The 19,867-nt window shown below is 38.0% G+C and overlaps 1 protein-coding gene across 1 annotated transcript; it reads right to left on the bottom strand.

Moving 5' to 3' along the window:
- Window positions 1-625: 625 nt before the first annotated feature.
- On the bottom strand, window positions 626-19,108 carry LOC141695751 (uncharacterized). The gene is made up of 2 exons (XM_074499972.1): window positions 18,739-19,108; window positions 626-1,569 (listed from the first exon to the last, which is right to left on the bottom strand). Exons 1-2 carry the CDS (start codon window positions 19,106-19,108, stop codon window positions 626-628), a joined length of 1,314 nt encoding a protein of 437 aa, XP_074356073.1.
- Between the last annotated feature and the right edge of the window lie 759 nt (window positions 19,109-19,867).

The raw sequence follows: 19,867 nt of genomic DNA, 5'->3' as shown, positions 1-19,867 counted from the left end.
GCATTGGTATCCGTGGATCTAGGTCGGGCGGATCATGATTCTCATTATTTTGTAGAGAAGGCGCATCCCCTTGAGGAGGAGCATCAACTTCTTTAGAAGGCGCGCCCTACATCGCAGGGGCATCAACTTCCTTTATATTTTTCAAGGGCAAGGGCGCGCCCTCAAGGAGAGGGGCATCTACCTTATGCTCATCTTGTCTGAGACTTTGTAAGACATCAAATATTTGATCCTGCCGTTCCCCATTGAAATCTGCTTGGATTATGGTATTTGAGGATTCCCCTTCTTCCAACATTTCAATTTTGATTGTGTCTTCCAAGAACAACATTGCAAGAGGCGGTTCATAGGGGCGCTCGTCTTCTTGCTCGACATAATAATGGACTCGAATTTCCTCGATCGGTTTCTCGATGCTCCTTTCTCGATCATCATCTGATGTATCTTCGGCATGGGAGTCCTTTCTAAAGCCCCTCATAGCTTGCATGTTGCACTCCTGAGAGTCATACTGAGAGCCCTTTATACTTCCCACACCGTTCGGTGTTGGAAACTTGATGGTAAGGTGGTGGATTGAAGTATTAACCCTCATCTCCCGAAGAAAAGGCCGTCCCAACAGCACATTGTGGGATGATTCCTAATTCGGGACCTTGAACTCGAGCATCTTTGTTATGGACAATGGGTTTTCCCCCAAAGTACATGGTAACCGAATTGATCCAATAACTCTAACTCCCGCGCCAGAGAAACCATAGACCCACGAATCTTCTCCTGACATATCCCGATCGGGTAGCCCCATCTTCTTAAAGGTGCTGCAGTAGAGGATGTTTGTCGAGCTTCCATTGTCTACGAAGGCCCTATGGATATTTTTGGTTCCGGTCTGGATGGAAATGACTAGCGCATCATTGTGGGGGTGATGTACCCACCGGGCGTCCGCTTCTCTGAAGGTGATATCCATAGATTCTCCCTTGAACACTTTGGGTGGTCGAGTTTCCAACCTATGAATGTCTGTGAGAGGCCTGAATCGAGCTTCCCTAGCGTATCTCGCCAAGGCCCTGTTGCTGCATTCCATCTCGGGATCTCCCCCGTAGATCGTTCGGATGCTGCCGTCCCTAACAAATTTATTTTCTTCTAAATTTTCACTGTTCGACCCACGTGGGGCTCGCCCTCCTTCTTCCTTCACCCTGTCAGCGTTAACCTTGTGCCTCCTTACTTCCTTAACCACCCATTCGCCAAGATAACCTTCCTTGATAAGTGCTTCAATCTCGTCTTTTAATTGTCGACACTCATGCTTGTTATGTCCGAACGACTCATGGTATTCACAATACTTTTTCTTGTCTTTGCTTTTCCATGATGATAGAGCCTCAGGTTTTCTAAACAGCCATCTATTTTTGTTCACCTCGAAGATATGCTCGATGGACGCGGAAAAAGGTGTGTACCGGCATGTTCTATAGTCATAGTTTGAGGGAGGACTCCATCCCCTCCTCGTGTCCGTGGTATTTACCCGGTTTGGGCTTCGACTGCTCCTTCTGTACCTCGGGCTCGGAGATCTGTCTCTCTTCCTTGCTTTGTTTCTCTGACTTGCTTGCGAAGTTGGTTATACCTCTGCCAGAGATTGCTCTATGGCTTTGAACGATTCTGCTAAAGCAAAGACATCTGTTGTGAATATATTGTGTACTTGATGATTTCATTAACAAAACACCTTAGTAGATTTTACTTAGTGAAAAATGTAGCACTCGACGGATAAGGATTATAGTCCCGACGGATGACTCAATATAGTCCCGAAGGATGATGATTTATTATCCATCGAGTGAGTAGCTTGTATAACAATAAGTCTGTAGCACATTTCTGCATACACATTGTTTAGATTCTGTAGTAGTACTTAAGTCATGTTGACTTTAACTAGATATGCAGAATAGGTTGATTAATTATACATAGATGATGTCTTGTAATTCTGCATAAATAAAATGAAGTCAAGTGCCAGATAGCTACCCGACAGATAAACAACAATGCTACTCGACGGATGATCAAAAAGGCAACCCAACGGATGATCATGAACCCGACGGATAAAGAATTCAAACATCTGTTGACAGTGACAACACAGTCACATGCGTCGAGTGTATGCAAATGGAATGTGGAAGCCTATTCAACTGGGTTTTAGAGAACAAAGAAGCATTACCATTTCCATGCTATTATGAAGATATTCAAATATGCTGGAATAGAGTAATGAAGTAGCACAGTATTAGACTTGATAGTTTTTGTTTTATTATCTTGTCTTATTATTTTGTAATCTTGGTGTTATATAAACCAAGAAGTAGCAAATAGAACAACTAGCAACTGAGCAAGCTTATTATTCTCAGAGAAACATTTGTAAGCTGTATTCTTAGCATTTCTCTGTAAACTTAGTTGTTCAAATTTGTAAGTAGCTGTGAGCTAATTGCTACACAGAGTTCTCTTGATATAATATATATCTCTGGTGGATACATTCAAATCCACCAGAAAGTTTTTAAAGAATTGTGTTTTTAATTACTTGTGTATTAATTCATTCCAAGTTATTATTCCGCAGTTTGCAAATTAATTCACACAGTTATATATTATTAAGATAGAACATTTTATATCTTTGTGAAAAAGTTTCAAGAATTCTATTCAACCCCCCCTTCTGTAATTCTTGTTGCATTGTTAGGGACTAACAATTGGTATCAGAGCAAGCTCTTGATAAACAAAGAGTTTAAAGATCACAACAAAACATCAAGATGAACAAGAAGGATGTTGGAGTCAAATTCCTTTTCTGGATAAAAATAATTAACATCATTGGAAGGTAAAAATACATCTCCATTTACTTTCTCAAGATGAGGCCTATGTAGATTGCATAGAGAGAGGACCTCATGTACCAATGAGAGCTGCAACTGGAAATGAGCCATCGGTCCCCAAGCCAAGGCATGAATGGTATGATCCTGATATTGAACAAGTCAGGAAAGATAAGAAGGCCATAAATATCCTGTTCAGTGGAGTTGATGGTGACATGTTTGACAACATCTTCAATTGCAAAACTGCCAAGAAAGTTTGGGATACTATACAGATTATCTGTGATGGCACTGAGCAAGTATGGGAAAATAAGATGCAGCTACTCATTCAGCAATATGAGCATTTTCATAGTGAAGAAAGTGAGTCTCTCACTGACATCTTTAGTAGGTTTCAAAAACTACTAAATGCTCTGAAGTTACATGGAAGGGTCTATCAGATAAAAGACTCCAATCTTAAGTTCCTTAGATCTCTTCCAAAGGAATGGAAACCTATGACAGTCTCATTGAGAAACTCTCAAGATTATAAGGAGTTTACTTTAGAGAGACTGTATGGCATCCTAAAGACTTATGAGCTTGAGATAGAGCAAGATGAGAGGATGGAGAGAGGAAAGAAGAAAGGAGGGTCTATTGCACTAGTTGCTGAGTTAGAGAAAGAGAATGAGATGAAGATGGAAGCTGTTGAATCAACTTTAAAGGTCTGTGAAAATAAGGGCAAGGGGCTGGTAGCAGAAAATGAAGATTCTTTGAGCCAAGATGACATGGAAGATATTGATGAAAATCTAGCATTTCTTTCCAGAAGATTTGATAAGCTCAAGTTCAAGAAGAACTTTGGAGCAGCCAATCCAAATAGAAACATGGTGGATAAATCTAAATTTAAATGTTTCAAATATGGCTTGGCAGGGCACTTTGCCAGTGAGTGTAGAAAGTCATATTCCAACAAAATGAAGTTTGAGCCTGTGGATTATAAAGAGAAATACTTTGAGTTGCTCAAACAAAAGGAAAGGGCTTTTATTACACAGGAAAATGACTGGGGAACAATGTCAGCTATGTCAATCTAGCCCTAATGGCCAAGTCTGATGAAATAGAGACAAGTTCTTCAAGTAATCAGGTAATCACCACTAACCTTGCACATTTATCTAAAGTTGAGTGTAATGATACAATAAATGACATGTTTACAGAACTATATCATTTACATGTTACACTTAAGTCTCTTACTAAGGAAAATGCTAAAATCAAATAAAACAATTTGTTTTTAAGTGAGAGGAATAATATGCTAGAGTCTCAGTTCATTGAATTTGAAAAATTAAGAATTGAGTATAAAATTGCTAAGGCTGAATTAACTGAGTCCTTGAAGAAAGAAGAGATCTTGAAGAAGCAGCTTGAACGAGAACATGAGGTGATTAAGGCATGGAAAACATCTGGAGATGTTCATGCTCAAATCACCAAAGTTCAAGGTATTGAGTCCTTTTATGATGCATCCTGGAAGAAGAATAAGGAGAAGCTGGAATCCAATTTGGTTGAAGGATTGCTAACAGATGTAGACTCGCCGGATGATGAGGGACATCCGTCGGATAACAAAAAGGGTTATCCGTCGAGTGATATAAATCCTCATCCATCGACTGTGAGCAAGCCTGTGAGTAAAGCCAAACTTGTCAAGTTAAATGAGAAATATGGATCAGTTTCCAAGAATTTTGTTCTAGGAGAATCCAGTCAAGTTAAGAAGGAGAAAAAGGCTAATATTGGTCATATGACTTTCAAGCAATTGAGTGACAGACTTGAAAAGATTGAGGTTAAAACAGAGGCTAAAAAGAAAAATAATAGAAATGGTAAAGTAGGAATTAACAAACATAATAACTACACACCTGATAAATATGCTCCTAGAAAATCTGTGTCAAGTGTGGTAGTGTAAATCATTTATCTGTTAATTGCAAAACTGCCATGCCTACTTCCATATCTGTGCCACCTCACTTTCCCAACATGAATGCCATGCCTTCTATGCCTATGAATGCTATGTATACACAAAATATGAATGCACAGTTTGCTAATATGCAATTTGCACCTAATCCTTATTATGCTGCATTTAGTATGCCACAAATGCCATTTAGCATGCCTTACTGGAATAACATGTTTACTAATAGCATGACATTCCCTGTTAATCAAAATATGCATGATAATTCTGATGTAATGAATGGTTTCAAAGGTTCAACTCAAACGACTGAGGATGAAACTGATATCCCTAAGTCAAATGAGATAAAGCCTAAGAAACAGAAAAAGAAAGCTAACAAGGCAGGACCCAAGGAAACTTGGGTGCCAAAATCAACTTGATTTGATTTTGATGTGTGCAGGGAAACAGAAAGAATCTATGGTACTTGGATAGTGGTTGTTCAAGACACATGACGGGTGATTCTACCCTGCTCACAGAGTTCAAGGAGAGAGCTGGCCCAAGTATTACTTTTGGAGATGATAGCAAGGGTTATACTGTGGGATATGGCTTGATTTCAAAAGATAATGTCATCATTGAAGAGGTTGCCTTAGTGGACGGTCTCAAGCACAATTTATTGAGTATCAGCTAGCTTTGTGATAAAGGCAATTCAGTAAGCTTTAACTCAGAAGCCTGTGTTGTGACTAACAAGAGGAGCAACAGAGTGGTTCTCACTGGTGTGAGAAAAGGAAATGTGTACCTAGCTGACTTCAACTCATCAAATGCAGAATCTGTTACTTATCTTCTCAGCAAAGCAAGTCAGGATGAAAGTTGGCTATGGCACAATAAGCTATCCCATCTAAACTTCAAGACCATGAATGAACTAGTAAGGAAAGAACTGGTAAGAGGCATTCCTCAAGTGGAGTTTTCTAAGGATGAATTGTGTGATGCCTGCCAAAAAGGAAAGGAGATTAAAGCATCATTCAGGAAGAAACTTGATTCAACAATTGAAGAACCTTTGCAACTGCTACACATGGATTTGTTTGGACCAATCAATGTGTTGTCCATTTCAAGGAAAAGATTTTGCCTAGTAATTGTAGATGATTTCTCAAAGTTCTCTTGGACATATTTCCTAAAGTCTAAAGATGAGGCTAGTGAAATCATCATCAATCATATAAGGCAAGTCAATAATCATCCTGATTTCAAAGTTAGAAGAATCAGGAGTGACAATGGAACTGAGTTCAAGAATTCTGTCATGAGAGCATTTTGTGAAGAAAATGGGATTTTGCATGAGTTTTCAGCAGCAAGAACTCTACAACAAAATGGAGTAGTAGAAAGGAAGATCATATCACTTATTGAAGCTGCAAGGACAATGCTTGAAGAGTCTAAATTACCAACATATTTCTGGGCTGAAGCTGTAAATACTGCATGCTACACTCAGAATATTTCTCTGATTAATCAAGAAAAATGCATGACTCCCTACCAATTGTTCAAGAACAAGAAGCCAACTCTAAATTTTCTTCATGTCTTTGGCTGTAAATGTTATATCTTGAGAAATCAAACTGATCAGAATGGAAAGTTTGATGCTAAAGCAGATGAAGGAATTTTTGTTGGATATGCTATTGGTAAAGCATATAGAGTCTACAATCTAAGAACCAACATTGTTGTGGAATCAATACATGTTGTGTTTGATGATAAAAAGATTGAAGGACTGCAAGATGGAGATTACCATGAGAGTCTCAAATTTGACAATGTGGAGATGGTTAGTGATGACAGTGATGATGAAAGTGATCAAGAAACAGTATTAAAGGATAATGCAGAAAAATCTCCTACAAATGAAGCACAAAACTCAACATCTGTCGAGTTGCATAATGCTTCATCCGTCGGGAGACAATCTGCCTTATCCGTCGGGAGACAACCAGCCTCATCCGTCGGTACTCAAGATTCACCATCCGTCGGGTCATCAAAAGAAGCTGGAAGTCAGAATAGATCACTTACAGAAAGCTCCCCTTTCTCAAATCAAAGATCCATTAACTTAGGGGGAGTTTCTAAAAATCAAAACTCAATCACACATCAAGACAACAATGAGGCATCTTCATCTAGAGATAATCTACCTCAACAAAGAGAATGGACAGAGGATCACCTCTTTGAGCTCATCATTGGTAATGTATCTTCTAGAGTTCAAATAAGGAGAGCAACTCAAGAAGAATGTCTATACAACAGCTTTCTTTCTAAGGAAGAACCAAAGAAGGTAGAAGAAGCTTTGTTGGATCCTAATTGGATTTTAGCTATGCAGGAGGAGCTAAACCAATTTGAGAGGAATAAGGTATGGAAGCTGGTGCCCAAGCCTAGAGGAAAGAATCCAATTGACACCAAATGGGTATGCAGAAACAAGATGGATGAAAATGGCATAGTAGTCAGGAACAAAGCTAAATTGGTTGCTAAGGGCTATTTTCAACAAGAAGGAATAGATTTTGATGAAACATTTGCTCATGTTGCAAGACTTGAAGCCATCAGAATCTTCTTAGCCTATGCAGCCCATGCCAATTTCAAGGTCTATCAAATGGATGTCAAAAGTGCCTTTCTGAATGGAGACTTGGAGGAGGAAGTCTATGTCAGTCAGCCTCCTGGTTTTGAAGATCTAAATTTTCCAGAATATGTCTACTATCTTTTGAAAGCACTTTATGGACTGAAGCAAGCACCTAGAGCCTGGTATGACACTTTATCAAAGTTCCTTTTGGAAAATCACTTCACAAGAGGTACTGTAGATAAAACTTTATTCTTTAGAAATGTTAATGGCTCTAGTATATGTAATAACCCCAATTTTTGGAATTTTTGAAACCCTTATGAATAGTGATTTTGCCGATTATGTTGAATAAGAAAACTTTTCATACCACACTATGTAGGGGTTCTTTTATTGATCATTTGAGATATTATTAGTACTCTATGTGGTATATAAGTGTATGTAAAGATCGTCAGAATCCAAATCCGAACACTTTGATTTTTCCCGAAAATCCACCAGATACCGAAGGAATTGAGTATAAGGTAACATGGTTAAAGGGATTTAAATTCAAGGATTATATGAGAGGATCATTAAAGGATTATAAGATATTGAGAAATATTTAGGGGAACCCAAGTAATAAGATCCCGGATGTGATCCCTCAAACAACGAAAGAGAACAGAGTTAAGCGAACCATAAAATAAATAAACGACCAAGGGACAAGCACATACAAGTAGAATGGGAAGGAAGCTTCCAAGAAATGCTAAAACAAGTGGTTAAAAGAGAAGGTGACATCATCAAACCTTAAGGGAAAGACATGTGGCTTGGAGGTGAGGTCATCCAAGTGATGTCATCACTTTATCAAAGCAATCTCCACCAAGTATTCATTTCACAAACACCAAAATCAAAAGAAACCAAAACAAACTCATTTCTCTTCTTCCCCCATCTATTTCTCTCGGCTTTTCCATGAAAAGCAAAGGAAAAATTTCAAAAATCAAGCTACACACCTTCATAATTCAAGAGGTTTGTTTCTTTAGCTTCCATAATTCATAACTTAGATGAGCCATAAGTTTAAGCTCAAGATTCCATGTTTAACATAGCTAATCAATTCATCAAAGTTCTTGGTGAATAGTGTTTTTCAAGAACTTGAAATTTTGTTCTTGAGTTTTGGTTTAGATTAAGCTTTGGTAAGGACTTTCAAGGGTGATTCCAAGCTCCTTAGTTACTTCTACTTACCAAGGAAGGTATAATCTCATACCCTAGCCCTACTTTTGTATATTTAGAGTTTTTGTGTTTGGAATGGTTCATGAGAAGCTTGATTATTGTGTATTTAGAGATGTGTTGGTTTTATGATGTGTTTGGAGTTGTAAATCTTGTTAATTAGTTAAAGAACTTATGTAAGCTTTTAGTTCATGATTGGGAAGTAGTGTAAATTGGAAATATTGAGTTGTTGGGGCTGTTGTAGCATTGTATGTATGGAGTTTGGTTGTATGGTTGAATTGTGGTTGATTGGTGGTTGATTTGGAGTAGGATAAAAATTGGTAATCACGTAAACATAGCCGTCGTAATGTCCGATTTACTTTAGAGTGTTTTGTTCTTAACATCAGGACCCGAGAACTCACTGTTAGGTTTTGACCACTGCCATGATTAGATAGTTCATGTTATGAGCTTCGTTTTGATATGTGGTTCGTTTGAATACGATGTACGGTTTAGGAGAAACGACCCTTTTAAGTAACGGCATTTCGCGAACGGACCATTACCCCTCGCCTTACTTTGAAACCTTGGTCAAGGACTTTAAATGACTAATTGGGATATGAAACAATTATGTTAAGTGGATTAGGCAGTTGGTAAGGTACTCTCGAAAAAATCGCCTTAAGACTCTTAATGGTTAATTTATTAAAAATGGTGGAGCCGAGGGTACTCGAACAACTTAGGTGATTCGTTAAGCGTAGGAGTGACCATAAGCGAAGGTTAGGGTTCAATTGGTTAAAGTCTAGTTTCTTAAGCGACCGGGGTTTAACTCCAACTTATGTTGTTGTTCATAGGTTATCGGACCCACTCTAAGCTTAAGTCTATCCGGGAGCACTCAAGCAAGTTTTCTACCCGTTATACTGTTGTTGTGATGTATATATGTATATGCATTATCTTGTGATAGATGCATGATGGTTAATTAGTAAATCTTGTGATATATTGGAGCATGCTGATATGGTATATATATGCATGTCTGTTTCGTAATCTGGTTATCTATCTGTTGATTTCAAATGCTTATAAACTGCATAATACCTATGCTAGAGATAAGCAGTAGTTGCGTATACCCTTAGTATAGGGGACCCAAAGGTGAATATTTTTTCTAAACCGGAAGTCGATGTTCACGAGTATAATATATATATATATATATTGATATAGTTTTCAAAATTATTAATCGAATAAGGTTTATTCGATAACTTTATTTTATTTATTTAATGAATATTATTTTGAATATTCATTCGAGGATTTATGACTCCATTATTTTATTAAATGAATATTATTTTTGAATATTCATTTGAGGACTTATGACTCCGCTTATTTACTAAATATTATTCTTTATTTTATTAAAGAATAATGTTTCGATAATAAAACTTATTTTCGATTATTCAAATAAAGATAGTACTTTCGTATAAGTATATCTTTGGTTATTTAATATTCATTTCAAGTATGAGTTTTAAAACTTCTACTTCAAATTGTTTATATAGAGATTATCCTTATGGGAATATTATTTAAATAATAATATTCAGATATTTTCTAATATATTGGGACTGATTTATTTTATTAAATCAGCATTACTCCAAACATTCTTAAAAATGTTTTCGAGTCTTCAAAATGATTTTGAAAGTTAGAGCGGATCCCAAAACTCATTTTTATATTTAAGATCTTCCTTTCCAAGGGGATTTAAATACTCACTCAAAACTCGAGGGATCCGGCTCTGTGGTGTATTTTATATTCGCAACAAGGTTGCTATTTTGATAAATGAATTGATTACTTACCCAACGTTCGGGAAGTAAGTCCATCTATTGAGTCGGCATAAGCAACATGGGCTCAGTGGGCGTCCATGAAAGTGTAAGTGGCTCAGTGGGAGTCCATCAAATGCGTAAGTGGCTGAGTGGCAGTCCAGCATAAGGTCCTATTGCGACCAAGGTGATGACCAGTGGGGAATTCGTTCATCTACTAGTAGAAAAGGTTACTTATTGGTATCTTTGCCTGATCAACAAGATATCAGGTTTATGCCAAGGTTTTCTCCTTTCCAAATTCATTGGATATTGCAACTCTGTTTATTATTTTCATAACAGAGGTTTTAAAGGAGTGTATGAAATGTATATATATAGGTGTATATATATATCGGGACTTAATGACGTATCTCGTAACTTCATTATTTATAATGATATTTCAAGGATTGAATCTATTCAAGTCTTATCTTGTAGTCTCATCTATGTGATGAACTTTTGAAACTGATTATAACTTGAACGGTGGTGGTTCAAGTAGTATTCGGAAAAGATATAAGTATATTGGAGTATCTTGTAACTTCATCTTTCCAACTTATATCCAGTTAATGATTATCTTATGAATGACAAAGATTTTCAGAAAAACGTTGAGACAAGGTTAGATATATGAGATCACCTTGCAACGATATTTTATACAGATATAAACTGGAACTCTGTGTATATTATACATGTCAGAGGATTTCAAAGATTGTGAAAAGTATATATGTATATGTATACTGAATATTTTGCGACTTGGTTGCGTTAAAATAACAAACTTGGTTCATTACTTTTTGACCAAGACTTTCACGAGTACTATGAGAATGCTCATATATTGTTAATTATTACACACATTATTTCGGTGGGCTTGTTGCTCACCCTTTCTTTCTTCTTTCATCACACAACAATAGATATACAAGATGAACAGGACTAAGCTCCCAATTTGCGAGTGGATAGGAAACGTTCCGCAGTTTCCTGTAGGCATTGATGCCGCTGTAGCTGAGGTAGAAATTACCAATAGGCTAGGCTTTCAACTTTTGTTGTACCAAACTTATGTATATTTATGAATTATAATAATGGCAAGGAAATGTAAATTTATTCAGAAACCCCTTTTTATGGTGAAATGGTTTATAATTATGGAATAAAATGACTTGTGTTATTTTTGGTATTCATCTCTGAGACTATAACTTGTGGTGTGTGTGTGTATATTGTGGGGTCACAGTGCGCAGTAGTTGGTTGACTGTTAAGATTAAGTATTGATAAGGGAAATGGAACTCGTGACAACCCGAATCCCCGACCCCGGATTTGGGGGTGTTACAGAATACTAGTTCAAATTTATGTAGATGACATTATTTTTAGCTCTACAGATGAAAAACTTTGCAAAAAGTTTTTCAAATTGATGCAGAGTAAGTATGAAATGAGTATGATGGGAGAACTAACTTACTTTCTTGGTTTACAAGTTAAGCAAGTTAGTGATGGAATATTCATTAGTCAAACTAAATACATTTATGATCTTTTAAAGAAGTTTGATCTAATGGATTGCACATCTGCAAAAACTTCCATGGCCACTGCAACTAAGCTTGAATTAAACACTACTGAAAAGTCTGTGGATATTTCAAATTATAGGGACATGGTTGGCTCACTTCTGTACTTAACAGCTAGTAGGCTAGACATAATGTTTGCTACATGTTTGTGTGCTAGATTTCAGGCTGATCCTAGAGAATCTCACTTAGTAGCTATCAAGGGAATTTTCAGATATCTCAAGGGAACACCAAAACTTGGCATTTGGTACCCTAGAGATTCTGGTTTTGATCTAACTGGTTATTCAGATGCAGATTATGCAGGTTGTAGAATTGATAGAAAAGTACAACAGGAACCTGTCAATTTCTAGGAAATAAGCTTGTGTCCTGGTTCAGTAAAAAGCAAAATTTAGTTTCTACTTCTACAGCTGAAGCTGAATATATTGCTGCTGACAGTTGCTGTGCACAGATTTTGTGGATGAAAAATCAATTGCTAGACTATGGTCTACAAGTGAAAAGAATTCCCATTTTCTGTGATAACACAAGTGCAATTGCCATCACTGAAAATCCAGTACAACATTCAAGGACAAAGCACATAGACATCAAGTACCACTTCATAAGGGAACATGTAATGAATAGTACTGTGGAACTATATTTTGTTCCAAGTGAAAAACAGCTTGTAGATATTTTTACCAAGCCACTAGATGAATCCACCTTCTCAAGGTTGGTAAGTGAGTTAGGTATGCTTAATTATTCTTAAATCTTTTCAGATAATTTGCAAGTTGTTATGCAGCCAGAAATTTAATTGATTTTTCAGTCTTAGATGGAATTTTGGCTAAGTCAAAATTTACATCTCGATGGATGATCTTTATCCATCGAGTTTAATCATTCGTCGGAATACTGTTTGTAAATAAAAATCAATTATTTTTCTGGAATATTTTATAACTCGACGGATAACAGTTTATCCTTATCCGTCGAATTGTCTTAATCTTAGTCGTTAATTTCCTGAACATTATCCATCGAGTATACTTACAGTTTATAAGCATAACATGACGGATAATTGATGGAATTTTTACAGTTTATCTTTAAACGACTATTTTGGGTAATTTTCATTGGTTATTTTATTTTACTTTATTATTTTTGACAGTTATTTTTGAGATAGTATAAAAGCTTATTTCATTTCCATTGCTTTTCTTTTATCATTCTCAAATTATCTGCTCTAAATTCTCTCTCTCAAAAGCAACTATCATCTCTATCTCTGTAATTTCCACTTTCTAACAATGGCACCAGTAGTCAAGATCATGTCATAAACTGGATACATCTATGAGAAGAACAACTTCACGGCTCTAGTAAACAAGGGGATTCAACATTCAAGTGACTACCATAAAATGATGGATTTTGTGAAGAACTGCAAACTCAGCTATGCAATGCTAGAAGCACCCACCATCTTCTGTGATGTTGTTGAAGAGATGTGGACGACTGCTACATATAACTCTACTGATAAGACCATCACACTCACTATTAAAGGTAAGGAATTTTGTATCAATAGTGATGTTATTAAAGCATGTTTCAAAATTCCAGATAATACTGTGACCTCATCACACACAGATACTTATATTGTTAATATGCTTAATTCCATGAACTATACACTCTCTACTTCTAAGTTAAGTGATATTAGGAGGTTGGGTCTTAGGAAATAATGGAGTTTCATGTGTGATATAGTTACCAAGGTCTTTTCTGGTAAAATCAGTAATTTTGATTCTGTCAATATTTCTATAATTAAAATGCTCTACATGCTAGTTACAGATAAGTTCTTCAATTTTAGTGATCTTGTTTTGTTTGAGTTGGGCTTTAAATTAGGGGAGTTAAATAGGAGGGGTAAAAATGTTTATTATGCTAGATTTGTCATGATGTTAGCTAACCACCTCTCTGCGGAAATTGTGCTTGAGAACCCAAACAACAAATTAGATTGTTGGGTTCAAGAGAGAAGAATTATTGCAGATTTGAACAGGGCAAATCATTACAAGGAGAGGCCACTCTTCTATTTCCCAATAATGGAAGCACCTCAGGTAAGTGAGGTAAGTTAATCTGTCCCTACTATTCCAACCTCACAAATTTCTTTGAATTCTAGTGTAGCTATGGTAACTATGTCAATGACCCAACAGTTGCCTACCCAAGGTACCAAACCATCAAAAGTTTCAAAATCCAAATCAAAGAAAACCCCCTCTGGTATCTCTCAAAAGATGCCAGTTATAAAATCCACCAAAACCAAATAGGGGAGTGTGAAGGTGGGAAAGGTAGGTGAGGGACAGGGTGAACATAAAAGAAACCCTAAGGATAAAGTTGGAGAGGTGAATGTTTCCCAACCTAGCCACACTGCAGTTTCCCAACAAACTGCAGTGCCTAAAAAGGACAAAAACTCATTTCTAGATGCATCCTCCCAAAAGGATGTGGCTATTGAACAAAGCTCTCAGCCAAGAGCTCAGGAGAAAAGGGTAAGGGACACTAGCTCACCTCAAACTTATGCCAGAAAGAAGAAATCAAAAACCCTTGGGGATGCACAGGGTTCACACACTGTGCAACCTGGTGCTAAGGACACAGTCACTGCACCTTCACAAATTCAGCTTGATGTGACTCCAATAAATGTGGAGTCACAGCCAAAATCATTAGTTATAGAAGCACCTCAAACACCAAATTCTCCCACAAACTCTCCGGATGTAGATATGATCAACACATCAATTACTGATTCCCCTTCTTTAACTTTGTCGGGGAAGCCAAAATCTAGTGCAAGTAAGCATCATCTTTTGGATGATTTGTTGGCTCACTTGCCAATTTTTTCAGGAACTGTTGAAACATCTGTGCCCAAAATCTCATCAATCAGCACAGAGTCCACAATAGTTTCAATTCCAAGTTCATTCATTTCTATTCTCTCGATGGATATTGATCATCTGTCGAGTAGTGATTGTATCCCGACGGATAAGCTTAACATCATTTATCCGTCGAATAGTCAAACTGCTAACCCGATGGATATTCTTCATCCGTCGGGTGTCTCTGCACAACTTCAAATTTCATATATTATTTCTAGTGCAGAAGACTTAGTGGTTGTACAGTCACTCTTAGGATTGAGGAAAGAGAGTGTTATGAGTGGGAGTCTGGGTTGCTCCCAGGAAAAATGAGAGGAAAAGAGTGAAAATATGCAATCCATTTCTTCAGGATTGGCAAAAGAGAGTGAGAGGAGTCCCACCTTAGATGGTGAAGGTGAGGGTGTGAGGGTGGGGAGCCAGGGTGAGACCCTAATGTAACAAAAGAGACAACAAGAGAGAAATACAGGTACAAGAGCTATAAGGATAGATGTCATTGCTAGTGAGTTAATGAATGTCCAGGATGCAGACAGGGAGGGACTATCTCAGCAACCTCAAGCTGTTATAGATTCCACCTCCCTTGATGTTGAGGCATTTACTCACCCTGTTCCAGCTTATCAACTTCTAGCTGAACAGGGCAATGACAATGCAGAAAGGATGCTCAATTTGGTGCATACCACTCAGTCAATGTTAAGAGATAAGGATGCCATCACAGCTTTGCCCTCTATAGCTGGTGATGTTGATTATGAGACTGGTGGTTCAGCAGATTTCTTTGGAGATGAAGGTGGAGATAGTGAAGAAAAGCCATTGGACATAGGGGGAGAAGTAGGTTCCAGTTCAAGATCAGGCATTCCATCATGGGCATTTTCAAAGCATTGTGATGAACACTACTTCAAGACAACCCTGATCCAACTCATAAATCAGACAAATTCTGCTCTTCAAACCACTACAAATGCCAACACCAAGAAGCTCCTTCAAGCACATCTTGCTTCTCTGCAACTACAACAGATTCAAGGCTTCCAACATGCTAGAGATGTCAACACCATCAAAGGAGATATTAAAGAGATGAAAAAGGCTATTTCTGACAAAATGGACTCTAATCTTCCAGAAGTTACAATGCTTGATATTAAGAGACAGCTCAGGAAAAATTCTGATCTTGCCACAAAGATAGATGCCTTGGATACAAGGATGACAGCTATGGAAGTATCTCTTACAGCAATTCATCTGCATTAAGCTCAACAGACAGACTTGCTTCAGAAACTGGTGGCTGCACAAACCTCCTCCTCTACTCAACTTGATGATAACAAAAAGGGGGAGAAAGGACCAAGTGAGGGGGAGAAACAGTTTAACATTCAAATCAGTAAAGTAATTGTGCCTACAATTACTTTCACCAAGCCACCAGTTATAGACAGCATTGATCTGATAAATGAAGCAGCAACCAATTTAAGAGCAGCTGAAAAGGAGCAGTTGAAGCCAATCAACTGGGAGAAAATTTATGAGGACATTCAAAAGAAGTTTGGGCTAGTAAAGAAGCCAGAAAAGTCAGCCATTCATCACTCTCAAGTTAGGCAAATTTCTGTGAATGAAATGAGCATGAACTATCTGGAAAGGGGACAGCCATCCTGCATCAAATCTCCAAAGGCTAAAATAATTCTGAAGCCAAGGGTGAACTATCCAAAATCATCATTAAAGAACCCTTTGGATACAGTGTATGAGACAGCTAAGCCTGATGAGAAGAAGCTTCTGTCAAGATCAATTGTATTCTACAAGGATCCAGCTGATTCAGCTTTAAAAAGGAGAATTGTTAAAGTTTTCGGAAATGGTAAAGAAATTTGTGTGGTGGTTGGACATCCTCAATTTGCTCAAGCAAAGAGAGAAGAAAAGGCAAGACTAAATCAAGAAAAGAAGCAAGCTGCTCTAGATGCCAAAAAGGCTAAGCAATAGAAAGAGCAAGCTGCTATCTTGGCCAAGCTACAAGCTGTAAAACCAACACAACAAATTCCTGCTCAGCCATCTGAAATCACTGAATCTAAATATCCAAAGAAGCAAGTTGAATCACAACAGAAGAAAGCTCCAAGATATAAGGAATTGGCCAAAAGAACCAAAAGGAAATTGGACTTTGTTGATAAGAAATTGGAGTATCAGTTTTCCAAGGAATCCACTCCAACTACAACTCAAGCATCAAAACTCTCTGTGGTATTTGAAGACATCAAGGTGGCGGATCCTTACAGGAACATTCATGGTGAACCTATTGTGCCTAAGGATGAACCAATAGACTAGGAGAGCCTACCAATTCCTGACTTCAATCTGCCAATCCTCAGCAAGCCAAAAAGAACAAAGTTAAGAGCAGTCAAGAAAGTGAAGTTGTCACCTCTCAAATCCAAATCTCTAACTAAAGCTCAATCCAAAGTCAACAAGGGAGATTACATGTACTTATGTGATATCAAGGAATTCTCTAATCTAAATCTCTATCTAGATGAACTAGAAGAAGTGAGAGGAATTGATGCCTACAGGAATCTACCTGAAAGGTTGGTTTTCAAGTACAAGGGAGGAAAGGAGATTCAATGGCCATTTCACAGGATCCTTCAAGAAATCCAAGCAGTCAAGAATATTGAAGAACTGAGGAGTATTAGAGCTAAAGATGCACCCCCAAAGACTCTAATTATTCCTTATACAGGGAGAAGAGTGCATCTAAGGCCCTACTGGCTGATGGAGTTCATGGATGACAAAGGAGTGAGAAGATTTTTCAGATTAGAAGACCAATTGAGCATCTCTAGAAATGAGACTCTTTTGGAATTGCAAGAAAAGCTAAATCTCTTAGAATCTTATGAATTGGAATTCCACAGAGAGCTCCAAAATCAGATAGAAGAAAACAACAGAAAGCTTGGAAAGAGATCCAGATCTTCAAGGAAATAAATTAATTCGCTCAGGCTAGAGGAGCACCTTGAAAATGACTCTGAGCAAATCCTTGTACATTTTGTTAATTGAAGCACTTTACAGTTTTATCTACTTACTTTCATAGTTGTATTTTTAGGGTGTTTTGTTATCATCAAGTTTCTCTTAATTTATGGCTACAATTCAAGTAGACATAAATTGGGGGAGATTGTTGTGAATATGTTGTGTACTTGATGATTTCATTAACAAAACACCTTAGTAGATTTTACGTAGTGAAAAATGTAGCACTCGATGGATAAGGATTATAGTCCCGACGGATGACTCAATATAGTCCCGACGGATGATGATGTATTATCCATCGAGTGAGTAGCTTGTGTAATAATAAGTCTGTAGCACATTTCTGCATACACATTGTTTAGATTCTGTAGTAGTACTCAAGTCATGTTGACTTTAACTAGATATGCAGAATAGGTTGATTAATTGTACATAGATGATGTCTTGTAATTCTGCATAAATGAAATGAAGTCAAGTGCTAGATACCCGACGGATAAACAACAATGCCACTCGACGGATGATCAACAAGGCAACCCGACAGATGATCATGAACCCAAAAAATAAAGAATTCAAACATCTGTTGATAGTGACAACACAGTCACATGCGTCGAGTGTATGTAAATGGAATGTGGAAGCCTATTCAACTGGGTTTTAGAGAACAAAGAAGCATTGCCATTTACATGCTATTATGAAGATATTCAAAGATGCTGGAATAGAGTAATGAAGTAGCACAGTATTAGACTTGATAGTTTTTGTTTTATTATCTTTTCTTATTACTTTATAATCTTGGTGTTATATAAACCAAGAAGTGGCAAATAGAACAACAAGCAACTGAGTAAGATTATTATTCTCAGAAAAACATTTGTAAGCTGTATTCTTAGCATTTCTCTGTAAACTTAGTTGTTCAAATTTGTATGCAGCTGTGAGCTAATTTCTACACAGAGTTCTCTTGATATAATATATATCTCTGGTGGATACATTTAAATCCACCAGAAAGTTTTTAAAGACTTGTGTTTTTAATTACTTGTGTATTGATTCATTCCAAGTTATTATTACGCAGTTTGCAAATCAATTCACACAGTTATATATTATTAAGATAGAACATTTTATATCTTTGTGAAAAAGTTTCAAGAATTCCATTCAACCCCCCTTTTGTAATTCTTGTTGCATTGTTAGGGACTAACAATCTGCTAGAGTGGCTGGGTCTTTTCCTTGCAAGTGCTTCCAGAAGTCCGAACCAACCCTTAGCCCTGCTATCAAAAAGCTCTTTAAAGCTTCGTCTGAAGCCCCCCTCACGCTGGTAGATTCAGCATTGAACCTTTTAAAGTACGACGTTAGGCTTTCATTCTCTCTTTGTCTGACATTGGTGAGGGTTGTAACAGAGGGAGCATATCTCACAGCAGCTTGGAACTTGGTCAAGAAAAGAGTCTTCATTTGTTCCCAGGACGTGATTACTCCCGGCCGCAGCTTTTGAAACCATTGTTGGGCGCTTTCTCTAAAAGTCGCTGCCAAGAGCCGACATCGAGCCAAGTCCGGGACTTGATATACGTCCATCTCTACATTGAAATGGTCCAGGAATTCCATGGGGTCTGAGCTTCCGTGGAAACGGAGATAGCTAGTAGTGTTGCGATACCCGTCCGGCAACCGCGCCTCTCTTACAGCCACCGAGTACGGGGAAGGGATTTCGGCCGTGGCCGTTACCCTGTCTTCCAGATGGTTAAGCAGCCTTTTCAGGTCGCCCACATTGAAAGTCCCCACACCTGGGATAGTTTGCATGTGGAGGTACCTCTGCTTGGTTCCCACCTAGAGGGGCTTGTTGTTGGTTGGTGTTTTGGGCATCTTCCGGTATCACGATCACTTCGGGGTTCCGACCTTGATCTCCTCCCAGATTTTCTCCTTGACCCCGACCGCAGCCTCGAGTCATCTCACGATCATAATTTTCCACATCTCTATGATCATCATATTCAGCATAGTTATCACTGTCTGCTCGAGTATACCAGCGGGCATCAGTATGGCCACGGTAGTTGTCGCGGAGATACCCATCTAAGTACCTACCTTGACCTCCGCCTCTTCATCTCCATTGGGGTCTTCTCCAACGGTCTCTTCCATATCCTCGACCATATCGGTCCAGCGATCTGCAGGGAGGAACCCTATCATGATCGCGGTGCCGCTCCTGATTTCCATGGGAATTCAGGGGCACACGCGTTGTATCATGGGGCGTTGCATCTCCACGATCAGCTTCTTTTTACAATTCAAGTAACAACATTCTTAAATCATCGTCGCCGAAGCGGATCCCCAAGCGATCCTTTAAAG

The sequence above is a fragment of the Apium graveolens genome, chromosome 11 (assembly GCF_009905375.1).
Source record: "Apium graveolens cultivar Ventura chromosome 11, ASM990537v1, whole genome shotgun sequence".
Classification (NCBI taxonomy): domain Eukaryota; kingdom Viridiplantae; phylum Streptophyta; class Magnoliopsida; order Apiales; family Apiaceae; genus Apium; species Apium graveolens.
This window is presented reverse-complemented; position numbering and strand designations above follow the sequence as displayed.

Excerpts from the sequence above, each read along its gene's own strand:
- LOC141695751 (XM_074499972.1), bottom strand. The coding sequence starts at position 19,108 with ATGGACGTATATCAAGTCCCGGACTTGGCTCGATGTCGGCTCTTGGCA. Across the intron at positions 1,570-18,738 it reads CCCAGCCACTCTAGCAGATT|CAAGTCAGAGAAACAAAGCA; the intron begins GTTAGTCCCTAA and ends CAACTTCGCAAG.